Genomic DNA, 26,820 nt, shown 5'->3' with positions numbered 1-26,820 from the left:
CGGGAGGGGACACGGGGCGGGCGGGGGGTGACTCAGCGCGGGGGGGTCGCAGGCCGTGACCGCCCCCGCGCCGCCCCGCAGGCCCCGCCGCGCCGATGCTCGACCTGGAGGTGGTGCCCGAGCGCTCGCTGGGCAACGAGCAATGGGAGTTCACGCTCGGTGAGTGCCGCGGGCCGGGGGGGCCCCGCCGCCGCCCCCCGCGCTCCCCTTCCCGCCGCTCCTGGCTCCTCCCGGCGCCGTGGCGGCTCTCGTCCTCCTGCCCCGAGCGCTCCCGCCCGTGGCCCCGCTGCCCCGTGGTGCCGGTGCCGCCATCGCCCCCTCGGGCTCCCCGCTTTGGATCCCGCTGGAAGGCGCTCCCCTCTCCCCGTGCATCCCGCTGTGCAGGGAGGAGGAAGCCGGACTCGTTCCAGGTGCGGATCCGGCTGCTGCCCGGCCCGAGGCTCGGGAACAGGGAGCTGGGCTTTGGATGGCGGCGCCTCCCCCCGCCGCTGCTCCTCCGGCCTTTGGGAAGCCCCTGCGCCCGCACGGCCCCTCCAGCTCCCGGCACCGGTGGTCGCAGCCCTCCCCGTGGCCGCCGCTCCGCCTGGGAGACGCTGGACSGGGTGGCCCCGGCGCCCTGCTCCTGCTGGTGCCCACGGCGGGAAACGCGCCCGGGACCGGGCTCCCCGTGAAAGCCGCCCGGTGGCCGCCTGCACCCGGCCGTAAGGGCAGCGCTGGAAGGGCCTAGGGGGGCTAGTTGTAGCACCCCAGCCACCACCCGCCAAAATCCCGGAGCTCTCCCCGTGCTGGTGCACCCCCAACTCCGCCTGACCTCCCGGGAGCCTTTACTATTGCCCAGAGCCCCATGCCTTCCCCCGGTGATAAACATGTAGCACCCTCCTCTGCTCTTATAAAAACCACGAGATGGTTTTTCATCCTAAGAGCCTCGTCAGTGCAGCCTCCCGCCTCGCATTCCGCCCCGCGCGCCTCCGCGGGGATGTGCACGAGGAAGCCGGGCGGCAAGTCCCGGCGTAAACAGAGCCGCCACGTGACGCGGCCCGGGTATAATTAGCCTGACCTGCTTGCGGAGCCGGCGGAGCCCTCCGGTGCTGCAGCCCGGCCCGGGCGGCCACTCCGGGAGCCCCGGAGCCGCCGCCGTGGAGCGGGCGGCGGGGAAATGCCAGAGAAATTTTATACGTGAGTTTCTGGGTTCTGTTTCTGGCTCCAGCTTTGACTCGCGCTCTGTGAGCAGAGCATAGAAAATTTAACCCAGGCCGAGCTTTGTGTTCAGACACCTGTGTTGCCGTTTTCGGACAGCTCTAATCCTGCAGTTTTAAAGAGGGAGAACAATTAAAAACTCATTCTGCGCTGCCTGTGGCTGTGTTGTTAAGAGACGCAGTTACGGTTCCCAAGACACATTTACATTCCTCTTGCTTTTTCCACTTTCCTACAAAGTTTTGCTCCTTTTCTATTTAATGCATTGCGAGACCTCTCACACTGTATTCTTTTTCTTTTCGTTTTTCGCCCTTCCCCTTCAAGACACGCAGTCAGAGAGGTAAAACCTGAAGACGTGGGGTTGGACGTGCGACCTGCCAGCCGAGTATCGAGTGTCCCCCCAGCATCTGGAGAAGGGGGTGTCAGTGATAGCAGGGAGCTACAGCCAAGCTCCTTAGGGTTTATCTGCAGTTGTTCAGTTTGGCCGACTGTGCATTCGCTTGGAAACCGTGTTCCCCCTTCCCGGTCCCCCCAGGAGGTCAGGGAGACGGAGGGCCCTTTGTGGCCGTGGAGGAGAAGCTGGTGCTTGCAGGTTGCACGTGAGAAGGGTGGAGGAAAATCGCCTGGTTTCTGCACTGCTGCTTTGTCCATCCGCTGGTGGAGGTGAATGGAGGGCATTGGCTCTTCCACCTGTGTTTTAGGTCTTGGAATTCGTTTTGGAGAGCTTGCATCCCTATTTCTAGCTTAGCTAAGCAGGCAGGTACTAAAATCTGCYGGATTCTCATGGAGGGAAAGCTGAGCAGAGCTGGTCCCTGTGCGTGTCCTGTCTGGGAGTCGGAGCCCCATGCGCTTTGCTCTAGACACCGCCTGCCGTGGCCACTGCCCTGGCTTGCATGAGCTCCTGCCCTCGGTTTGCTCAACCCAAAGCTGCTTGCTGTTTGCTGTAGTTAATGTTCCTACCCCTGCGGATCTCCAGGTGGCTTTGAGAAGGCATCTTGGGCACCTAACTATTAAAAAATACTGTGGATTTTATGTTTCAAGTAACTTTTGCCTTTTTTTTTTCCTTCCCAATCATACTTTTTACTAGGTTATGCGATATGCAGCATTTCACAGGAGCTTCTTTGCTCTTAACCTCGCACCGTTATTTAATGTTTCTGTTCCATTTTGAAAATATCATCTAAAACCKAATCCCTGTCTGCTCGGAACGCGCTTGGAGGCTGCGAGGCAGCTGCTGTTTCCTGGATAATGGGAAACAGGGCTGCCTTGCTGGGTGGCTCTGTGCGCTTTAATTGTGTTAGTGTTATTACAAATCCAGCAAGAATACTTATTTTGTCATCCTGTGCTTGGTAATTTCCACTCCCCAAAGTTGTTTTTCACATTAAATCCCCAAAGCCAGAGGTGTATGTATGTGTGTGTGTGTGTGTGTGTGTGTATGTATATACATGTGTGTGTATGTATATCTATATCTATCTATCTATATAAGTTTAAAATGGGGGGGCTTGGTCCTGCAGGTGGTTTCTAAAAGGTGCTTTGGAACATGATGTTCAGTCTGTGTTTAAGGAACATGTAATCAAAGCTTTGGACAGCTGAACTACCATTAAATAAAAATTTAGGTTCCAAAGTAAATCTTCCTAACAAGGGCAGTTTATTTAATGTCTSAAAACTAGAAATAGGAAAGGGAAAGGAATGTGAATAAAATGGGAGACGTTAAATTGGCTTGYGGAAATTCATATGGAAACAAAATTTTGAAATTGTGAGCTCATGATCTCACTTTATAAGTGCCAAATGTGAATGCAGGAACCTGATYCCGTTTCATTTGGAAAGTCAACAGAGGTTTTAGCAGTGTGAAAAGGGGTGCAGTGACTGGTGCTGTTCRTTCTGTCAACTGGTTTACACCATACTCAAGATGGTACAGGAGTGAAGATAACATATGGTTAACATAATATCCTTCTAAGTTGTGTTAGAAGGTGGAGAGTAATAATGGGTTATTTCAGTTAAACCAGGTTGTGTAATATGTGTATCTTAACTTGTTCTTCTTTGTCGAAGATCGTGTTCAGTTGCTCTTGGAAAACCCATGCATATATGTTGAAGAAACAGTGTAAACTGAGAGTATAAAATTCACCCCTCCTTGATGCAGCTGTGCTACATGAGCGAGTAATTCAGTCTGTTGAGTCTAAGCAGCATCATTGCTTCATTTTTATGTATGTCGTGTTTTTTTTTTTAATTTATTTATTTACTGTGTTCAGTGACTCAGATGAATAGTCTTGACCTCAGCGTAYGCTATGCAGGTGACCCAGGTGCCTATTGAATGTGTATGAGCTTGCTCATCAGCTYGAGTGGCTTTTGCTACAGGCTCTTTTCTAAATTGCTGCATTTTTGGCCTTGCCCCCAAAGCAGAAAATCCTCTGTATAGACTGCAGAAAGATCTGTGCTCTTCCTACCCAGACTTCGCAATTTAATGTCATTTCTAGTGATTATTTTCTCTCATACCTGTGCCTAGCAAGGCGGTGGGTGGGTAAACAATGGTGTTTTTGTTCCAGGAAACAGGTTTGTGCTGCTCACATGAGTCAAGGAGGCTTCTGGCCATCGCATCCCTTTGTGTCGCAATTCCCTGTATGCGGATGCGGGCTCTTGTTGCCACATCTGTAACCTCTCTGTCAGAAATATTCCCGTGAGCTGGAGCAACGTGACTGTTTTTATTTGCAGGGATGCCGTTGGCGCAGGCCGTAGCAATTCTGCAGAAACACTGTCGCATTATCAAAAACGTCCAGGTCCTGTACAGTGAGCAGGTGAGTAGCCAGTGGTCCGGGCAAGTTGCTGAGCTCCGTGGTGTCCGATTGTCACCAGGTCCTGGGGGATCTCGGTGCTGTGTCATGCTGATGGACTGGACAAATTCTGGGGGTGCTTGAAGGTGAGTGACACGATAATTGCCACCCCATGGAAGATGTGGGTTTTACAGCACTTTCACATGGCCTATAAGAGTAATCCTCAACACAGCACAGTTATTTAACTGGTATCAGTTTATATATATTGTGCTGTGGTGTTTTCTTTTTTCCTTTAAGAAAGGAAATGTCCTGCAGCTAGCTGGAGGATTTAATTCTCATCTCCTTTACACSATCGTTGTCAGACGTTGCACTGTTTTTGAGGTACTGAATCACTGGTTCCTCTCTGCTTTCGTGTTTGATTCAGTGGTGATGAACCCACTGGAAATCCTTCCACGCCTCCTGTCTGGGTCTGCAGCTCTGTCTGCAAAAGTAGTTGCAGTATTTTAAATCAGCAGGATGTTTTAATGAACTTCATGATTAAAACAGCACCTTTGTGTAGCTGCACAGAAGTTGCCARTATGTTTGAGTTCCATCAAAAACGGGACCAGAAATGTAACCTTTCTGCTAGATCAAACAAAATGTATTATATATCCACCTTAAGTGTGAAGAAAGCAGAAGAGGAGAGGGGACAAAAGAGACCTGTGACTCTCCCAGTATGAATTTTGTTAAATGCTCGTGGTGGGATTTGTAGATTAGAGATTGTTGCATCAAGGAAAAAGGCAAAGTCTGTCAGTTAAATTCAACATCAAAATACAGACAGAGGTCTTGTCTGGTTGCAGAGAGTAGCAAATGACCAGCAACAAGCTCAACGCTGAGGTTTGCTGCCAGCTACATATTTCATCTAATTAAATGTTGCATACTTTCTTAATTATGTAGATTTATGGTTTTCATGCTGACTGAATATTTACTTTGCAAAATGAAAAAGTAGCTCCTTGAATTTAATAAGTTGGACTATCAGTTTGGCAGTGAATGCACCCCTTGTTTTCTCTGCTGCTGTAGTTACACTGCTGCTGGTGCAGTGTTTAGAAGATTCCAACCATTAAACAAACTTTGTCTGTCTCGAGTTTTTTACACCTGAACTAGACTCAAACAGCCCTGCATGTCTTTCCTCTTTGGATTCTAAAAGAATGTGTTTAAGTGATCAGAAGTCATTTCAAGCTGTTGCATCTCAAGTCTCTGATTCTGGAAATGCCACAGCAAGCAATTCCTTTCGAACGTGTGTGTATGATAGTGACATGCAGTTAGATTTGCCCGCAGATCTTCTTCCCTTGCCATAAATGAGATGCCTAAACTGTGCTAACAAACCCTTAACAAACCAGCTCCTGTGCTTTAACTCCTCTATTTTTTGGTCAGTTTAAATGAGGGATTGAATTGGCATTTCTATCCTTGGCTAAATCTGTGCCTCTGGGATTGTAGCAGTAGGATTGCCACGGCGTGAGTGTGTTTTCCTGCAGCTTTGTGCAGAGCAGTTCTGTAACTGCAAACAAGGAYTTCTTCCCTCAGGAGTGACTCTCCAAGGGCTCCCTGGCATCTTCCTCTTGTACCTGGAGTTCTGTTTTATTCATCAGCAGTCACCTGAGCTTCACGTGTGCCCTTGAACCCCCTCTTCTGSTGTAAACTCTGCCAGTTTAGAATAGGAGCCCTTGCTGTAATCATGGCCAGTCTTTTCCTTGGGTTTTGCTGCTTTTCCAGCCCCTCAGAGGTGCTTGTTGTGCTCTYATTAGCCTCGCAATAACTTGCTGCTGTGCAAGGTGCCGTGGAGGTTTCCCTTAGCACAGAGCCTGCAAGTCTGGGCACCGCTGTTGGAGGAAGATGAGCTCGAACTGAACCAGGAAGAGCTGCTGGAGCAATAAAGGGGAGTGGAAAATGGGGAGATTGCTCAGGCAAAACCAGCTCCAGGGCTTTGGGTGGGAGGTGTAGGATCCACTTATTAAATAGCTGGTGGTTTGGGAGTCGCACGTGAGCAGGCACCGAGGGTGCCTATTGGGGCTAGACGACAGTGKGGACACGAGAGCAAGGAGTGCAATTGTCAGCAAGTAAATTTAGGGTGGAAATGAAAATTTTGGCTGTGAAAACAGGCCTTCCAGTGGAGCAAGGCAGGGAGTAGYAGTTTTTAAGATAGCTCATGCTTAATTCCTAAACGGCCCCTGTAACGTGGCTGCCTGCAGCGGAGGCCGGACTGGGCCCCAGCTGTCCCGTTCTGGCTGCTTTTTGCCCCAGAAGGGCTCGGCGCAGTCCTGGGCCATGTGTGGTGTTGCCTGCCTCTAATTCAGCTCTTTCCTCCTCTGGGGARGCAGCCGTGGAGGGCAGAGCTTAGGGAGCAGCTGTGCTCCAGAGGGACCCCATGGAACAGGGCGGCAGGGGAAGGGGGTGGCACGAAGCCTGTGCACATACCTTGGCCCCAGCTCTCTGGGAATCAAGGCCTTAGCTGTGCTGATTCTCAGTAACTAAGGAAACCTGAATTCACAGCCTAACACTTAGAAGCCTTCATTGGTAGCCCTGAAAGGCACTGGGACACCCTTTTGTGTGTGGAGTGCCCTCTTGTCATCCTTTTGTCAAGAACAGGCAGGCGCTGATGAGAGGCTTTGAGACAGGCCCTGACTCTTGTGTGCCAGGAATGCACCASCCTGTCCCTACGTAATGGCTCTGCAGGATGCTCAAGGTGAAGTGTTTTATCCCATGTCTTTTTTCCCCATTCAAGTAACACCAGGATCTTGCAGCCTGCAGATCTTACAGGGGCACCTCTTTTCCATAAGAAACCTGCCGGGGTGGGGAGCTTTGGCCACATGTATTTTTGGTGTGCTTATTCATAGTAAAAACAATTGTTTTCTGAGGCAGTTTTGCTTTTCCCAAATAAATGTTTGCACAGTGATACTTACCTTAACAAAGAAGCCTTGGAATTAAAAGCCTAACAGCTTTTTTATTATTATTTTACAGTCACCTCTTAGCCATGACCTCATCCTTAACCTGACTCAGGATGGAATCAAACTGCTGTTTGATGCTTTCAATCAGAGACTTAAGGTAAATGACCCTCCTTGCATAGAATACATGTATGTATGTAGAATACGTGTATGTTGTTACCTAATACACTGTAATTATTATACAGTTTTTAATTCATTTAAACCAACTGCCTTTTGTTTATTTTGGTAGCTTTGCTGCTGAATGTACCTTAGCCTTCCCACTTGCTTGCTCCCCTGCACTTAGTCCTCAACTCACCGTAACTTCTACAGTTAAAACAACAAATCCCATCACAGTGTTCCAGGCCGCTGCAGTATTTCTTCAYTGCATTTGTCTTTTGTGATTGTTATGAGGCCTTTTGTCTATTTTAAATTTTGCTAAATTGTGCTTTTTCCCCCCCCCTTGCTCCTTTGTGGTTAGTAAAAAGAAATGTTGACATGAATAGATGTTCAGTCTGAGTTGTGGGAAGAGGGCTCGTGGCAAATTGGAGCTTGTTGGCTGCATCTCTCACGTGGGACTGCGTTTACGCAATGAACTATTCTTAGTTAACAGCTTTTGTTGCTTTCTTTCTGTTTTCCAGTCCCTTTCCACCACAACCACGTGCTTTAGCCTGGTGTTCTCCAGCACAGGAGACCTGAGTCTCTAGTAGTTGCAGCAAAGCCAGCGCTTTATGCAGGATGATTTTTCTTTGTTTTCTGAAACACTTTTTGGTGGCCCTGTGGGGGAGATAGGACGTGCAYGGTTAACTTAAAAGAGGGGAAAATGAGCAAGATCATGCCTGGCTTTCCCTAAATGTGGCCTTTTCTTCAGCAGCTGAGCAGTACAGGAAAACCAGATGTATCAAAGTGCATTTGAATTTCTAAAAAGGATAATGAGTTGGGATAACTGTTTTATTTCCTAAAAGGCATAATTTAAAGTATGTTTATGAAGAAGAAATATTTGCTTGCCCTTCTTTGTTGGCTTTGCCAGGCTGTTAAGTTGTTGCTTGTTTTGTGCTGTACTCACTGCTTGTATCCTGAAGTGTGTGGGCTTTCTTAGCAAACCAGAAGTGCTTCAGAAAACTCCTCTAACTTTTTATGAGTCAACAGCGTGCCATTAAATGTTAATTTTTATACGGCGGTTTGAACATTGCAAGTATTTTTATGTAAGGGCATTTACCAGGCMTCTCCCAGAAACAAGTCTTCCTTTTAGCTGGTGGTATTTTTAGGCTTTAAAGCCACATTGGCAGCAGGCTCCCTGGGGAGTCCTGCCTTGCTCTCCAGTTAGAGCGAGTGCTTTTTAAGTCTGTCAAGGATGTGTTGGAGAAGGATCCAAAGCAAGGAAAAGCTCTTTTCCTTTCCTTTCCAGCTGTTATGATGTCTTCTTTGTGGTTTCCTTTTCCTGTGGGTGTAGGAACACCTAGGCAGAGTGGAAAAAGCCTTGGGTTTGACTATGGTGGTTCCTCAAAATAATCTGGGTGGTTCCCCAGTCTGGCCTCAGGATCCAGTTGCAGAGTTGCATCAAAATCACGTGAACCAGGTCTCAGTTGCAAGTTTATAGCAGCGCCTCCGGCACCAAGGATTCATATGTAATGACAAATATAGTGAGGAGAGCTCCCTGAAATAGTCAGTAATGTGTAAAAAATATTTATTGAACATCAGAATTAGAAATTAAGACTTGCTTTGGTTCCCTGTGGGCTTCTCTTCCAATCATCTGCTTACAGATATGACTAGATGTCTTTTTATSTAGTGTTGAACTACAGTATTACTACAGTATTACTGCTTACTACTACGTCCATCCTCTTTGGAAGGAGTTGGAGTGTTTAAAGTGCAGTCAGCACAAGGACTTACTTCCCCATAAAGGCTGTTTACAGTGCAAAGAGAGCAATCCAAGCAGTGGACAGCGGTTGGTTTTTATTAGAGACTCCCCTAATTAGCTARCTTGCTCTTACTTGCTTTTGTACTTGCTTAAGAGTCATCCTAGTAGAAATCAAGGTGCTGAKGTGTTAGTGGAAAGATGAATTTCTGCATAATAGTGCTGCTGATAGACACAAAGACTTGGAATTGCTGTACTGAAGCCTTGGTTCTTCTGCACCTCTTGCTTTAGGTGTGCAGCTACTGAGTCACTCTTCAGAGTTTCATCTCCATCAGTATGTGTTTTGTCTAACAGACTACCTCGGGGAAGAGCCTCGAGCAGCACCAGCTAATTTTGTCTGTGGACAGATGTTTGCCTCTTGGTATGATTCACTAATGCTTGAAATGTGGTCATGTTTCTATTTCCTGTGTTTCAGGTGATTGAAGTTTATGACTTGACTAAGGTGAAGTTAAAATATTGGTAAGTAATTAAGGCCTCTTGTGATCTGTGTCTCATTAGTGTCTGTGATGGTTCTTTTTCTTTTTTTTAATCCTGAATTCATTTTTTTTCTTCTTAAGAAAACAATTTAACAGTCAGAAAAAAAACAGATGGAGGTGCCTTTCTTGTGCATGGCGCTTGGTTAGATTATCAGTTTATTCTTCCTCTTCTGGCTTGGAAATTTTCTAATTTTAGTGCAGTGTTGCCATTTGTAAGCACATGCAGCATCTATTCAGTACACTAAGCTAAGCTCATTTTCTTTTTCAGTGGTGTCCATTTTAACTCTCAGGCAATCGCTCCAACCATAGAACAAATTGATCAGTCATTTGGAGCAACACATCCAGGAGGTAAGCCAGAATTGTTCTGGATTACACTTACTTAGCCTGATAGTTTTCCCTAGAGAAAACTATTTCCTCTATATCTCYGTAGAAAAAAGGTGTGGGGACTTGTGTGTGTTGTGAGATGCTTTGAAGTTGTGTTCCAAAACGGTCACAACCTTATAGGTAGGTTTCTTTATAAAATGCATTGTAAATTGAATGGTGTTTATGTGAAACAGTGAGGCACACGGTCATTGCCCCTCAGCGTGCTATGCTCACGTACCATTAATGATCTGTTTTGAACTGCCAGTGCCCAGAAAACCCTGAGCTTTGTTGTTGCTGCTGCTGTTTCTGCACGTTCTCATGCGCAGTCTGCCCTCGAGTGCCCGTGGGGGCTACGTTAACCCTGAACCTAGAGCTACGTGAGCTGAGCTGCACGCCGAGCCAGCCAGGGCTGGCTGCTGTGACTCCAGGCATGGAGAACATGATGACAGCACCACCAGGACAGCAGCTAGCAGGAGCATGTGTGGAACTGGCTTGCATCTTCCCGAGCCTCCTTTCTGTTACTGGGAGCACTGGGCAGGTGTGGAGCCAGCTGAGATACTGCACACCCASCACTGGAATGGGCTTTTTAACCAGGTTGAGCCCACTCTGACCTTGCAGGGGCTTCCTTGGCTGTTTAGCACTTCCAAAATGGGAAAGATACAGCCTTTAAGCTCCCTAACAGTTTATTTCAGAGTTTGGGTAGGTGATGAAATTTCAAGAAGAGGGTGTTTATCACTTAATTGCTTGGGAACTTTCAAGGAATGGAGCCAGAAAACTGACATAGCAAGAAGGAAGGTTCACTCCATATAAACCAGGTAGCAAGATARCCTTTTTAGAGCATCTTTTTTTTTCTATTTTTGTCTTAATTTGGTTCATTTATAATGGTCAGGCTGATCCTAAATAGTAGCCTTCTGTGTGATTGATGGCAGTGGCATATCCGTCCCTGGGCCTGCTCTCTGCAGGCAATCTCTTGCACATCACAGAACAGGATTTATTAACCGTGGAGGGTCATGTGGCCAAAGTAATATGGCATAAAAGCCTGCTCTGGTAGTTGAACATCAGATGGAGATGAGTGGAGATTGGAAGACTGCAAGCTATAGTTCTCCAAGGGCCAGAATTAGCCTTCTTAAGTTTTGCTTCATCATGATCTTAAGCTTTCCTCCTAGATGGATGATCCGAAGGCTCTAGCAGAATGTAGGCAGGATAAAAGTGGCCCTGTATCCCAAACAGGTTTTAACTTGTTCTGTGTTCGTTCAGTTTCCTCRCTGAAATTCAGTGTCTTCCACTGATGACCGAGTTGGCCTAAATAAATGCTTTGTACGAAGCAGTCTCATGACTGTAAATTGGGTTTCCACTGTGTCATTCAGTGCAAGGTTTTGGTAACTGTTTTCTCTGTTTTCTAAAACAACAAAAGTGAAAAACAGTTTGAGCATCCGTGTCCCACTGAAATTTGATATCGGAGAGGAGAGGAACGTGGGGTGAGAAACCGTTTTCGTCTCTAATGTGACAAAAATTCCAAAGGTCAGGTTTTATGAAAGAAAATGGGACTGGACCATTTCTCTCCTGCACACTACTGGTCTCCCAAATCTGCTCATCTTTTCCTTCTTCCCCCACAAAAACCAACCAAGCAGCACAATTTCAAAAATATTTGTTATTTTTGGGTGTGTGTGTCTTGTTTTTCCTTCTCGGAGCATTCTACCTCCTAGAGTTTCCAAGCAAGATGTGCTCTTTCACTCCAACCCAAGGTGATTATAGCAGATCCTTCCCGTAACAGGGCAAAACCCAAGTTTCAAAACCCTTCAGAAGGTTAGGGGCAGTTGAGCTTTGCGACTGGCCTTCACTGAGCAAGTTCTGTTTTTGCCAAATGGGTGGTTTTAAACAGAAGAGTCATCAGAAAATTTGCAGCCAGCTTCAGTGCTTTCCAGCTAACATCAGTTTGAACCATCGCAGCGTCTCTGTGGTAGAACTGAACCCCATGATTGAAGCCGGGTTGCTCTTGAGGTCAGTAGCTTCATCAAAGCCAACGTTTCCTCCCACTTTTCCCTCTCCCTTCCCTGAGTCTGGAGCTGAGCTCATGCTGGGAAGCGCTGGCTCCTGCCAGTGGTTCTGTTGAAATCACATCCTGTGCTGGATTCCCATAAACGTGGCCGGTTGCCTAAGTGCAGCTCAGCGTGGAGAAGGGCTGGGGAACTGGATTGAGGTTGCTCCATAGGAGAGAAAAACATCACCGGTTACTTACGATGGAAAAGACAACCTAGTAGTGTGAAGTTTGAAATGAAATGATGGGAGAAGGTGTTTTCAACAGCCTTGGCTTGTTCTTCTCAATTGTAGCTGTCTTTTTTGCTGGGGTTGTAGCCGCCAGGCCACAGCCTTTCTGCTTCTGTCACCCCCGTTGAGCAGAGACCCTGATGGGCCTGGGCAGTAAATCAGAAGGATGTCACAGCTGGATCGTGTTTGCCCACGTGGGTGCTGTTGACGTCCAGCCCGGGGGGATAAGGGAGAGGGCTTCCTAGGGAGGAAAACAGTCCTTGCCCCTTCAAGCTTAAACATCAACAAACATTTTGGGGGATGAGGGCGATGCGATTTGTATCATCAGATATCCCACTTGGCGTGACTAGGGGAAAAACACGTCTCCAGCTGGCTGTGGGCCTCGGAAAAGATGCATCACAGTTTATCACATGAGAGGTTTGTGTAATTTTCCTGCCSATCAAAACGTTTCCCTCTCCCCACACTGTCTCCTCCGAGTGACGAGCAAGGAAAATGCCCTGCTGCACATTTAGAAATCCTTTGCCTTTCTCAAAGCTTGCACTTGAGCAAGTGAAAAGCAGATGGGCTTCACCTGTGAAGGTGCTAGCATTTTGGAAGCAGGAATTAGTTTYATTTGATTATTTATTTTCCTTTTTCCCATTTACTCTACTAGGAAATCATCCATATTTCTTGTGATGGTTCTGGGCACTTACGAGGCATTTTGTAAGGAACAACAAAATGCATTTTCTGGRTGTAAAAGATAAGGTGTTACTTATTCTTAAATATAAACCTTTACAGTTAAAAGAAAGGAAGAACAGGTTTCTTTTGGTRAAGTGGGAGAAAGCAGTGTCTCTTGTCTGACTTTTTTTTGCCTCATCTGTTTGCAAATGAACAGGCCTCATCTGGGAGCAGGATGTCCTGCTCGGCAGCTCCCAGGGACAGGTCGGAATTTGGGAGCATCAGGAGTGTTTTTAATCATTAAAAAGACCTAGGATCTGTGTATGAGACCTTCCTTTTTTGTGCCATATTGCTCAGCAAAGCAGCTAGTCAAATAGTGTAGCAGTGAATGAACAGAAGAATGAGCAGAACTTTGTTATTCCTTTCTCTTCGCTTTCAGTGACTTTGTTTTTCCTTTCCCTTCCCTTTCAGTGTACAACTCAGCTGAACAACTTTTTCACCTCAATTTCCGAGGACTGTCGTTTTCCTTTCAGCTGGACTCGTGGACCGAAACTCCAAAGTACGAGGTCAGGAATCATTCCTAGTTAATAGATGGTCTTTCTGCCTTGGTGATACTTGCAAAATATCACCTACAACATGTCTGGCCTGCAAGCAAGAGAAACCAGTAATTTGGAAGGAATTTAAATCCTCGGTTGTTCGCTCGTTTGTGTTATATAAGCCTTGCAAAGCTCAAAATTTAGGGTTTTTTTTTGGGGGGGTTTTAGCAGACTGCAAATGCTTATAGATTTTGTTTGCATTGTGAACTGGGGCCAGCAACTTTGTTGTTGAAAGGAGTCCTCTAAAAATCTGAGCTCTCCTTATGCAAATGCATAAATATGAAACATTCTAGTAGGAGACTGTTCTATCGGTTATTTTTGGATCTCATCAAAGTGATTACACAACTAAATTAGGACAGATTTCATGAAAGACGTTTTCCTGTTAAGTGTCTTTCAGTATGAGTGTTTTTGGAAAGCCCAGTAAAATGAGCTTTATTTGTAATAGCTGTTTGCATTTCACTAAATGTTTGGATGAGTTACTGAATAACTGAACATATTCTTGCACACTGGGAAACTGCAGTGAAAGCAAGGTCAGGTCTTGTGTGACTTCCCCTTGTCCTAATGAAAATGGATGTATAACCTCTTTTGTGTGAGGATGGAAACACTTCTCTCCTGTATTATCCACACTTATGCATGCAGTATTAATGGTAAGAGAAGCATATGAAGAGCTAGACCTGGGAGCAATTGACCAACATTGTTTTTATGCCATAGCTTTAAAAGTTGCATTTTGGCATGTGGGAGAAGAGGGAAGTATGCAGGAAAAAAACTCCTATTTAGCAGTAACGAAAGTGAGTCAAAATCAGAAATGTCACAAGGTAAGATGGAACCTCATGATAAACCAAAAAAAAAACCCCAATACCCAGCAGGGAGCAGATGCATTTTGTACAAGAGCCTCAAAGATTTATTCRCAAATGCCTGAGCTGCTAACAAAAGCAGTTGTTACACCGAGCAATTGAAAAGCTGTTAAATTACAATTACTAGAGCCCATTTTAGCAGTTGTGGAATGGTGTATCTTGTTTTGGTACCTGCTTCCATTAACTAAGAAAACAATTAGAGGTAATTACAAAAAGCTTATTAGAAGCATGCCTAGGGAGGGACGGGCCATGTTTCTCAGAGCTAATTGGTTTCTTTATAGCTGTCAGAATAGCGTAGATATTTGATCTGCCTCCTGGAAGTCTTCCATCAAGTCATTTTGTGAAGTCGGAGAAGTTTTTCCACAGTAAAAAGCAAAATTCCCTGCCACGTTTTAAAGAGAGAGAAATTGAACTGTTTAGAAAGTAGCATCRTGCAAAACAGCCCACAGAGAAAGGGGTGATTTGCAGAGCCTTGCAGAGAGGACAGTTAGGAGAGGTCAGGACTGAAGGGTAATTTGAAGATGTGACATAAAAGTGACATAAAAGTGTAATTAATTAGCACGACAGTCTCATCTCTGTTGTGTAAATGCAGAAGAAAAAATGCTGAAGAAAGCTCTTGGATTTTGATCTAGTTGATAACTGCAGGTGACAAGAATGTGAAAAAACTTGTGACAAAGTTGGTTCCTTTTCTGTCCAGAGMTAGTAGCAGAGTTGGTGTTAATGTAGATGTACGTCGTGTTAATGTAGATAGTGTTAATGGTGTTGAAGAAAGGTCCTGTCTCCTTCAGAGCTGAGGGGAGGAGGCTCTTACCACACTGCAAGGAGGAATTTGGCTTCTTCAGTACTCCTTTTATTCCATGCAAAACACGTAAAATCACCATCAAAGCAACATGTGTAAGAAAACGGGAAGTGCTGAGGAGAATTGGCTTTTCCCAAAGCAGCAGAAGTTGAGAGAGGCCGAAATGGAGGCAGCAGAGAAGGGGAAGCTCCACCTGTGAGGAGGCCTCTTTCTCAGTGCCACACTTTTACATCTAGTAAGCTTTGACATYGCTGGTTTCCAGAGATCAACCCAAGGGAACTCGACTTCTTAGTGCACGCTCCTCTAGTTGACAGACTAGTGCCATCTTTTGGTGGAGAAGCAGAGGGAGAATTTCACTCCAGTTCAGGAATCCAAGAGTGTAATGCGAATTGAACCCCTTCCAGAAGCCTCCCGCCAGCCCCTGGGCCTGTGGCTACAAACTTACCTCTATGGGCAAGCAATTTATTTATTTCTTGTGATATTTTGATGTGAATTGTGTCTGGTGGGTGATGCAGCCAGACTGGTTTTGTCCCCACAGCCRAACTTTGCCCACGGTCTGGCTTCTCTGCAAATCCCCCACGGTGCGACTGTGAAACGCATGTACATCTACAACGGGAACAGCCTGCAGGATACCAAGTACGTACAGCTGCTCCTGGGGTTTACCTATTGAYAACACTTWTTTTTTTTCTTTATTTTTCCTTTATATTTCGTTTATTTTCCTTTATTTTTCATTTATTTTGATTTATGCTTCATTTATTTTCATTTATTTTTCATTGCATTTTCGAATGCTGTCTGTGTTTACAARTAAGCTTTTTTTTCTAGTTCATTTGAAATATTTTACAAATTTGGTAGCACAGAATGCTTTTAGAGGCTAATCTCTTTAAGATTTCTGTAGCCATTATCTTCGGACTTTATAATCAAATAGGATTTGGGTTTATGTTGTGGTAACTTGGGCCTAGCTCAGCTGCAGGAGACCAGCTCATTTGAGCTGAAAATAAATTCATAAAGGAGGGAATGTAGTAGAATCGAGTTAGAGACAGAGTTGAGCTATTTTTATTGTACAGTAATGATCTATGTCTAGACTGTTCAAACTCTTTGTGGTAGGAAATCAGTCATTTTGCAGTGTATTGGCACTTTGAATACCAAAGCAGGCTCTTGCTGAAGGTCTTTAACTCTTTTGCCCTACAAAAATAATAAAATATGTGTTTCCAGTCTTGAGCCATTTGCACTTCTACTGTATAGCCCGTGTATTTCCTGGCTGACCTTATTATGCTGAGAAAAATAAATCATTGTGCYTTGGTACTAATGGATTAGCTGTATTTGAATATTGTTAATATGGTAATAATTGCTCAGATGGTGCTGCTGTTTCTAAAAACATTGTTTCTAGGGTTTCTTACTCTTTTCTTACAAAGAAAAGAGTTTCTTATTCTTTTCTTACAAAGAAAAGAATCTCTAAAACCTTCCTTTTAGCTTAGAAATATCACAACTGGTGAGGTGTAGTAGATTATATGGAGATGACAATTCAATGCCAGGTGCAGTAATGCACTGGTATGTTAATTTTCTCAGGAGGGAGAGAGAAATTATGACTAAGAGCCTTGTTTATCCAGGCCTCATCTCCTAATTAGAAATAAGTGCGCTTCAGAAATGCTGTTTGTGGCCCTGTGTGACATTGTGGGCTCTTGTGAAGGCACCGACGGGTGTCGCGTGGGGACAGCAGCGTGTGAGCTCAAAACCTCCTTCTTAGCCCAAGTCATTTGTTTAGAGGAGAAATTCACATGAGCAGAAAACGTGATTTTCAAAGGAAAAGCTGGCACGCGAAGAAGCAGCTTTTCATTGAAAATATCTTTCTTAATACTTGCTATAATTAATGTCAAATATTATTGTAATTCAAGTAAAAAGGAGAACTGTGGTAAAGCTGCAGAACTGCTTGGAGACTACGAGCTGCATTTGTGGGTTATTTGAGATAACGTTGGTCCGTTCCTCATTCTTTGGAAATTAACCCAATGCCCTTTTTATTCTTTATTTTTGCTTTGTCTGCTTGGTTTTAGGGCTCCCCTGATGCCCCCCAGCTGTTTTCTGGGCAATGTGTATGCCGAGAACGTCGACGTGCTGCGCGATGGAACTGGACCCTCAGGTTTACGGCTTCGCCTTCTCACTGCAGGTATTGGCGAGGAATATCCAGCAGGTTTCCACCTCAGACACAGGGACGAACTTGTCTAACGTAGGCAGAGGCTGTTTACAATGCTGTRACAGCGGGGTTCAGTGTTTTATGTGCCTTGTTTTGAGCCATCACACTCGTGAAGATGAGTTTGTTGCTGCGTTTCCCTAGGCCTGGAGAAGTCCCTGGGGCTTGTAGCCTGTGTGGTTGGTTTTTTATAGCTCCAAGTTCACAGAGCTTGAAGACAGCAGTAAATTGGCTTTTAGATGTGTATATATAGAGCAAAGCAGATACGAGTACATCACAGGAAAAAAGTTAGGAATTGAAATAACAGAAGTGGGTCCACATGCGTTTTTTCAGATTCTAGTGCCATGTATTATGCCAATATTTTGGAGATGAATTCTAGAAGACTTTAACAATGTAATACCATCAAGAGATACAAATGCTATAACGTTAGATTTCACTTTTTAAACTCAATCCAGTGTTTATTTGCTGTCGGAGACCATGCTGTGAGTGATACAGATTGATAAATAACTTGTCTTCATCCTTTCGGAGACAGGCAGGCCTGAGACATTAGAGGAAGCTAAATTGCCTGCAAAACCACTTGCTCAATGACAGTAGCTCAAGAATTGATAATATTCTTAATTAAAAAAACAGATTTTTCTTTAATAACCTTCATTAGCAGTCTGTTCTGATTATTAGCCCTATCTGTGTTGAGTACACTCCCAGGATGCAAAAGTTGAAAGAGGGGAAAGTACAAAAATGGTTGATGAAGAATAAGAAATGATGAACAAAAGTGCAGCAGGTGTGTTAAGTTACTTTGCTTCTATATTTTTCAGAGGAAGATAATGGAGAGCTGCTTAGGACAGGGAACATTTACCCTCGTGTACTAGGGAAGGTGTTTAGCTATAACATCAGAGTAATATAGATGATTTTGCAAAACATGGGCACCTCTAAGGTAGAGTGTCGCCCTTGATTAACATGAATATCTTCAGTTTTCATGAAATGTTGGTAATTCAAAGAATTATGAAAATATTATGTTATCTTTCAGATAAAAATGTGCAAGAAGGCAATCTTGACATGTGAGGTTCCTGCCAGGCTAAAGTTTGCAGAAGCCCCTTTGCAGAACATATTATACACTTGTTCTAGCCTTAGTTTCTCTGCAAGTCTATTCATTTGAGTAATTCTTGCTTAAAAACATCAAGAGTGACTTAATGGGTTTTTTTTTTCTGATTTATTTCATTTGGGAAATAACCGCATGAATAATGTGTAGTGAGAAAAGCCAAATGCGTCCTCAGAGCACAGCCTTTGTTTTGCAGTAGCATGCATCTGTGTGCCTGCATTCTAGAAAATGAGATACCACATCCCAAAGAGCAAATTGGGTCACAGAACACAAGATCTTTTTTGTTCCTCAACATCTAGTAGTGTATGTCAGCTATTCATCCAAGTAATGGCCCTTCAGTAAGATTCACTGCTCCCAAGCATGGGTTACGTATGAAAGTACTGTTGATTTAATGAGCTATAGGAATCTTCAAAGGAGAACGTGAGTTTTCTCATACGATAAATATGTATGAAGAATTCAATTTTATTCAATTTTTTTTTTTTTTTAAATCTGCAGGTAGCTTTCTTAGGCTGCATGTCACTTTATAGCTTTGGAAATACATCTCTAACTCCCAAAGTTAAGCCCTTTAAGGATAGGAGTCATTCCTGGTACTTAATGCTAATAAGAGGCTGCTTGGGTTGAGGCTGACTAGGAAATCAAGTCACATTTTTTGAAAGGCATAGAAATGAAGATAACATTGCTAAAGCTGAGGGCTAAGATAGGGGTCCGTCCCATAATTAGTAAATGCAATGCTTTGATGAGAAATATTGATTATTTTGAACTGTTGCAAAAGTAAGGAGTTAAATTTATTTCAGCAGCCTTTGAATGTAGCTTTTTCTTTTATGATATATAGAGAAACGTTAAACTTCTGCAGCTGGTTTGCTGATAAATGTCCTGAGGAGCAAAATATGAATGTGAAGCTGTCTGTTTTTCAGGTTGTGGCCTGGGCGTTTTAGCCGATGCCAAGATGCGGGTATTCGAGCGCTGTGTCTACTTTGGTGATTCGTGCCAGGATGTGCTGAGCACTCTGGGATCTCCGCACAAAGTCTTCTACAAGTCTGAAGATAAGGTAGGGAGCTCCATTCAAGCGTGGGACTTTGCTTCCAAGCCACAGCAACTCTTAATTTTAAAAATCCTATTTCATATAAACTTCAAATGTTTCAATCCTTTCCTAATGTTTTTATGTGATGCTATATGAGTAAACTTTTTACTCCAGATAACTAAATTAAAAGAAAAAATCTGGTGTGTTTTATGCTTCTGCAAGCAGCTAGTGGCCTTGTCGGGAAGCACAGCATCTTGCATGTTTAAACACGAGCTGTAGTAAGAAATGAGACCGTGACTGTAGTAGTACTTCTGTTCGTGGCTTAATATTAGTAAGGATTGTGAAACATGCCTGAAAACCGTGTGTTTCTTGCAGATGAAAATCCATTCGCCCTCTCCCCATAAGCAGGTCCCATCGAAGTGCAATGACTACTTCTTCAATTACTTCACGCTTGGAGTGGTGAGTGGGCAGCTCCATAAGCAAATGTGCTCCGAGCTTTGATTTGGCTRCACAGCAATCCTTTCAGGATGCCAAAAACTGTGGAGATGAGGAGCAGTGCAAGTCCTGTGGCCTCAGGAATCTCTGAACAGGAGAAGCATGTTTTCTTTAGCACTTGTGACTTCCATCACAGTAAAATGTTMCTACATTTTATCATCTCCACCAGTGGATGGGGGACTCTTTTATGTCCATGTTTTGGCATTCTGCTGGGTTTTCTCCATCTACCATGCCTGATGCGTAGAAGCTTTCATTTCTGAAATCCATAAGCAGAAAGACAAGCCCTCCTTAGAAGAACAGCCAACATAAGCAAATAAAGCAGCACAGCTGTGGTTGCATGCTGAAAGAACTGAATTTATTTGAATTTACAAATAAGTCTTAAATATTGCTTTTCCATCCAGTTCCATCCAGTTCCCGTTGGATGGGTATTGCTATGTTCATATGCTATTATGTATTGCTRCATGTATGTGCTATTATAACTAAGCTGGGGTCAGCCTGGGGAAAGCCACTTTCCTCTCCCATTTTTCCCATTTGTCTGTATTTTTATCTTTTAACAGGATATTCTCTTTGATGCAAACACTCACAAGGTTAAGAAATTTGTCCTGCATACAAATTATCCTGGTCATTACAACTTTAACATGTGAGTCTAAAAAAATTGATCTGTTTAAAAATACGTGTGTGTATATATATGTATGTGTATATATGTATATTTTTTAAAACATGTAAGAAGGAAATTTTGTTTCCTATATATAGTTCCAGTGTTTTTTCCCAAGGGTCTTTAGTGCATCTGCTAGCCGTGGAGGTTTCAGGAGTCATTATTAGCACTTTTTTATCTTGTTTGCTTTTTGCTTTTAGATACCTTTATATTGTCAAATATGTCTTGAAGCAATAAATGAATAARGTACTTGTTGGTCCAGGTATAATCTTCAATTTTTGAATTTTGCTTAAACGAACTTGGCATTAACAATTGTCTCCATTTGCTGGTAGGTGGCTGCAGATTTTTTTTCCCTGACATTATTTAAGTTGGTGGCATAGTTTGCCCTTCCATGCTTCTGAGCAAAATGTTTTTAATACTTATTAAATGTAAACTCTTTATAGAGGAATGTGAGTTATGTAAGGGAAAAGTGGTTGAATGTCTAAATAAAGAGAACRCTTTCAGGCAGTTGGGATTAGTATCAGAGAATAAGAAAGAAATCTATACTATTGTTTCTAACCTGAACTTTGATCCATTCACTCAATGTACCAGCAGAGTAATTTGAACCGAGGACCTTTTGTACCCTTTAGAAAATGGTGTTGCAACATTTCCAGGCTGCTGCCTCTTTTYTGGTGTCGAAAATAAAACATGAGAATCTTTCTCCCTAATCCATTAGCACCGAAACTTTTCATTTTCATGTTGTYATTCATGTGGCTTTTCATTAAACCGGGTGTTAAGAGTTGTGAGTTTGCACCATGTAGTTCATGTTGGCTCTTCTAATTGCTTTATGATTTGCACTTTCTAGCTACCATCGCTGCGAATTCAAGATTCCACTAATCATTAAGCGAGGTGAGTGATTCTTCCGTGGTACTGCCATCCCAGTGCTGGGTGCTGCTCCAGCCTCTCCTTATGCAGGGGCTGTGGTTCACCACGTGTTTAGATGCACATGTGCATGTGCATCATCTCTGTGCATGTGCATCATCTCAGTACATGCTCACATGAAAACAGATTTATAGTTCAGCTAGAGGAATAAGCATCAAGGTCCACTTGCTTTTTAAATCCCTTCCCCTAAGGCTATTGTGCAGTAGTTCAAATGCTTTCATTCCTCGTAATTTTTATTCACCTCAGGTAGCACCGTGCATGGATGCATCTGATTCCTTTTCATTGACCTTTACATTCTCCAGCTGATGTTTAGGATTTGTAACAGGTTGAAAATTAATGTTACCAAACCTGGGAAGAGTCCATCTTCTTCCTTCTGGTGGCAGTGCACGATGCAATTCTATTTATTCCTCTCTGTAATTTACTTGCAGGCAATAAACTGGTGATCAGCACTAGGCTGCACAAACTCTGAGCTCTTTCCCCCTACAAAGACAGTGTTTGTTAAGTGGGAGGAAAATAGACAGGAGCTTTCAGTCAAATTAAAGACCATATGCTACGTTTGGCCTCTTTAGTGTCTAGCTTTGTTCCCACTGCTTCAGAGAAGATGCCTTCAATATGCTGAAGTTCCCAAAGTATCTATAAAACAATACTGGGAACTGCCAACAAGCAATTCATTCTGAAGACTCTAAGCACAAATCTGATGTTGTCTCCATCTGCGGCTTGTTGTTATTTAGCAGAGGGGTTGGTTTTCTTTTCCCACAAGGTAACTTATTTCCAAACTCTCAGTTTTTCCCCCATTCTGATTTCAGCCCTGAGTCTCGAGCTGTCGGCCTCACCAGCTTCCTTTCCAAACATAACCAAGGGTCTGGACTAGATGAGAAGCTCATGTAGTGTCCCCTCAATTGAAGTCCCTTCTAGGAAGCTTAACACAGAGATAGGTAGTTTCTTTTTCCCTGATATTCTTAGATGTAAGATTACAACTTAAGCATTCCAATATCTAGGATAAGAAGTTGCTGTAAATAGGCTGGTGTRTTTAATCAAGTCAGCTGATGTTCAGTTGTCAGCTGATGTTTGATGCTGTTGGCAATTTTTTTTTTTGCTAGTAAATGTCAGTAAATTTGTATGTAAACTAATCTGAGGTTTGTATGTCTCCCTTTATCTGCACCTCCCAAATAAGGGATTATATAGGAAACTTTCTGTTCGAGCACAAATTACAGATGCTTCTTTTTGTTTTTTATTTTTTCTTTATTTCATAGATAGTGCTGATTCACAGACTGAAACATGTACAACATACAGCAAGGTAAGTCTTTGCAGGACTGACTAGCAATACGTTGATACTGAACTTTCCTGCTAAATCGAGCAAAGGCTGTTGTGAAGGGGTAGCAGTTCCCTCTCTAAAGGTGTGTAATGGGATACTTTGCTGTGGTTTCCAATTTTTGAGGTATCCCTGAAAATAACGCAAGACTTCCAATGCATTTTTTCCCATAGGATCTCAGAGTTTATATTTATTTTGTCCTGACTCAAAGCAATTCCGAGACCAAAAAAAAGAAAGACAATTAAACTTGGATAGAATTTCCTAGCCCTGATAAGTTCTGTTACTGAGCATGGCTGCAGTCACAARTACTTCCCATAATACTCATGCCACAAACAAAAATGTACCTGACTCTCTTCCTAGATAAAAAGATTTCCTGTAGCTCATTTTAACAGAAAGTCCTTGATGTATTTACAGTGGGACAGTATTCAAGATCTTCTGGGACACCCTGTAGAGAAGCCAGTGGTACTACACAGGTAAAGATTTATTTTTGTTTTGCTTGGCAGGGCCTGATTGGATAAGAGAGGATGAGTTTAGGGAGAATAAGGGTACTTTTGTACTAGGTACTATTAACATTTACATGGTCTGTTTGCTGTTAAAGTTTGAGGCTTTCTGGCCATTAATGRGACAAGATCGCTGCTCTATGATGATATGAAGGCTGACATGCAGAATGCAAATATTTCAAAAATTCCTTGAGCTGTAAAATCCAGAGAGCTAAGCAGCATATAAACGAGTATCTCCATTTATCTGTAACAAGTAGTGTAGATTATTACAATATAATAATACCTGTTTCAACAACACAGTATCAGACAAGGCAATGTCTAATAAATACAGTTGTCTCTAAAGAAATCTGCAGTTTTGCTTTTATGAACATAAACACATTTGTCTCTAGTTGAAGATAAAATAGTGTGCTTAAATTTGCTCCATTTGTTCAGGYAGTGAGCTGCCTGTTGGGTAAAATAGGTGCCACCCATTTGCAGAATTACTATTTTATGATCCTTGCCTCATTTGAAGCAATTTACAGTAATTTTGTCTCAGAACTAGTTTAAGTCATGGGTTCTGAGAAAAGACTGCAGAAATTTCGGAAATAGCTACCAAGTAATGGGTTTTTTGTCAGACTTTCACTACAGTTTTGAGTTTGACTTGTGTGGAATCGTCGTTTCTTGTGTTTCCTGCTTGCATTGCTGGCTTTGAGCTCGAGAGCAGAAGCCACATCAAGCTGGAGTGAAACAATGATGTGGAGCACCCTTCTGGTTTACATCTGTGTAGCAGAAGAAAGTTCAACCAGCATCTGTTTCACTGAACAGTTTCAGAAATTGCACAGTTAAAAGCCAAAAAAGGATACATACTTTTTAAGCTTTTTTTATGCCATAATCTAAAATCTGTTATACTCACCAGGAGTCTCTTCCTTTTGGCTTCATGGAGACTTTGGGTCAATCCTGTGATACTAAGCTCTACAATTAAGAAAAAAATCAGGCATGATCCATGAATATCTCAAATACTTGTTTGGAAAAAGTGGGAGAAGATTTTACACAAAAATAGCTTGCCATAATTTACCTAATCCTTCCCTCTTTCTGTATATCTGTYAAAATTTTGGATGTTTGGGGTGTTTTTTTTTTTTTTCCTTGTCTTTTCCCTATCCAAGTCCAGGGAGTTTTCCTGTAGAGATCATCAGTAACTGACTTCTGCCTGAGTATTAAGAGCTGCTCTGTGACATTAAAAAGGTGCCTGATGATTAATTTGGAGCCGGGCACAGGTGCTGGATAATGTAGGCTTACTGCCTTTTGATCAGAGGCTTTTATCACAAAAAAGATGTTGTATTAACRAGTGCTTGTTCTTTCCTAGAGAAGCTTCTGATTTTCACCTACTGTTTTTTTTCCCCTTCTTCTCCATTAAGGTCGTCTTCTCCGAACAACACTAACCCATTTGGATCAACCTTTTGCTTTGGACTGCAACGAATGATCTTTGAGGTTAGGAGAAGAAGTTTCAGATTTGTTGAGCAAGAGGAGATGAGGCGGCATTAGCGCTTCCCGCTTTGCCCTGGCTCCTTATTTCCCCTTCCAACAACAGCCAGCACACCAGAGTGGCTCTGTTCCCAGGGATTGCTGACAGAAATGGGCAGCTCTCCAGCCTCTTCTCCAGGGCTGGACGTTTGCATGTTAAAGCTGGCGCTTCCAGGGTGTCCCCTGGGACTTGCACTAGTGGGAGATGCATGCGCGAGCTCTTACACCTAAGACCAGGTGTAGGAACTAGCCAGGACCTTTCTGCTTGCTGCTTTGTTTGTTGTCACGATATCGCCGTTCAGGCAGATGAATATTCCCTATTTTTTTGCTGTTTTCTGAGCTCCTTTTTGGTGCACGGTTCTTCTAATTCCCCGTCTCCCCTGCCGCCCTTTTGCAGGTGATGCAGAATAACCACATAGCCTCTGTCACCCTGTACGGCCCCACGAGGCCCAGCAGCCAGCTGAGAACGGCGGACCTTCCCCAGTGAGCATCCCCTGCAAAGTCAGCTACTCGAAATGCTACAGAATTAGTACAGCGTGCCTTGATTTGCTGCCACTTATAATATGGAAAGCACGTTATGATTTATTATTTTTTTTTTTAATTTTAAATAAGCCTCTCCACCCCGGAGCGGTGCGGAGGGGTGGTTTTTCTCAACCCTTCATCATGGGGCATGGAACTTTTGATGGAGGAAAGCAGCTTAGGTGCCTGTGCCCTCGTTTATTCCTCTCAGTTGCCCTCATCCTATGCAGCACAGACGCGGAGAGACTGTCGGCCCTTCTCGGATGGCAGAAGGGGAACGTGGAAGAGGGGCACGTTAAGGACTGCGAGAGATAGAAGCACAAACTTTCTGAGCCTTGGAGCATCTGGAAGCAGGTATTGATTTTAGTCTGTTTGTGTTACTGTATCGATGTGGTGGTCACATTTTAAGAAAAAAACGTGTGTGTGTATATATAGATATAAACACCTCGGTATTTCTGTGGCTTAGGACATTGTACCAAGTGTGACAAGGATGTATATATGTCCATGATTTCAGGCACCACATCTTCGTGTAACTTTAAAACCAAGCAAGTAGCATGTGCATAATACTTGGTTGTAACATTTGCACTACATACACTTTAATTACTTGATAAACGTTGATCTTCACTGAGGAGCATCTGTGTACTGGGTGTGAGTGGGGTGTGGTGGTTATTTAATGTACGCTGCGCATAAAGCTTATTTATACAGTGGATCAAATTAATCCACCTTCCTGCACTAATAATTACTTGATGTGCTGAAACATTTTTTTTTTCTCTGCCATGACTGGTTTACTAATTTTTTTCATATGCAGCTTCCAAAAAACAAAACCGTTCTGGAAGAGGGTATTTCTATGACTGAATTATAGTTTTAGTGAAGAGGTTTGATTACAATTTTTCATACTACAGAAAAATTGGAATGAGAAATAATGTTGCCTCATTTGCATCCGTTGCAAAATCCTTGATTCCTATCCTGTTTCTTTGGAGAAAGAAAAGCTGTATATAACAGCGTGTCGGAAGGAAATTCCCAAGCTCCTCTATCACCGAGAAAACCTTTTCTGTAACTTTTGATGTATGATTTTAATTTAATGCCAAAGGTTTAGCCAAAGACATCCTTACTGTAGTTTCACCATTTCTGTACATAAATGCTAACTGCACACCCCACCCCAGCAACCAAGATATAGGCTTCTTTCTAGTTGGGAGATGCTGCTCGTGACATTTTATCCCAGGAGGATACTTTGGGTTTGTAGTTCTCTTACCAGTCTTATTTGGGGGRAATAGGTGGTCTGTCTTTGAAATATTGAACCCTTTTTAAAAATGGACAAGAGAAATGTATAATTTTATCCCATTTTTAATATTTTGGTGTAGCAACTTGTGATACATAGATGACAATTTTGTGAGTTTTACTATGTGTGTACAGATTTTGTAAATACGACATTTTTGTAATTTTAACTCCATGTACAGCGTAATCCTGTATAGTTTATCGACGAATGAGAGATAGGAAATAGAGTGTTACTGCAGTTTTGGATCCTGGACCAGTAGCAGGGATAAATGTGGTGTGCGTGAGACTTTCTTTGCCATTTAGTCTTCCTGTATACTGTGATATTCTAAACTGTTTTGCTAAAACAAACGGACAAAAAAAAAAAAAAAAAAGCCCCATTGAGAATCTAATGAATAAGGAAAAAGTTATTGTTTGCCTTTATCCCTAGGTGTCACTCCTGTTGAATCCCTGTTCAATCTGTGCTGTCTCCTGTGATCATTGCTTGCTAAGAAAATTCT

General features: G+C 43.2%; 1 protein-coding gene across 1 annotated transcript; it reads left to right on the top strand.

Annotated features, from left to right (window-relative positions):
- The first annotated feature begins 61 nt into the window (after positions 1-61).
- Positions 62-26,820, top strand: CUNH16orf70 (chromosome unknown C16orf70 homolog). The gene is made up of 16 exons (XM_026043106.1): positions 62-159; positions 3,901-3,983; positions 6,957-7,040; positions 9,247-9,290; positions 9,576-9,655; positions 13,067-13,161; positions 15,383-15,480; positions 16,893-17,005; positions 19,040-19,173; positions 19,522-19,605; positions 20,199-20,281; positions 21,141-21,184; positions 22,471-22,514; positions 22,944-23,002; positions 24,424-24,496; positions 24,927-26,820. The coding sequence occupies exons 1-16, from the start codon at positions 96-98 to the stop codon at positions 25,014-25,016; spliced, it is 1,272 nt and encodes a 423-aa protein (XP_025898891.1). The 5' UTR covers positions 62-95; the 3' UTR covers positions 25,017-26,820.

This window comes from Nothoprocta perdicaria, unplaced genomic scaffold, assembly GCF_003342845.1.
Source record: "Nothoprocta perdicaria isolate Ctin4 unplaced genomic scaffold, notPer1 scaffold_321, whole genome shotgun sequence".
NCBI lineage: Eukaryota > Metazoa > Chordata > Aves > Tinamiformes > Tinamidae > Nothoprocta > Nothoprocta perdicaria.
Note: the sequence above shows the minus strand (reverse complement) of the source record. Positions and strands in the feature narration are given on the sequence as shown.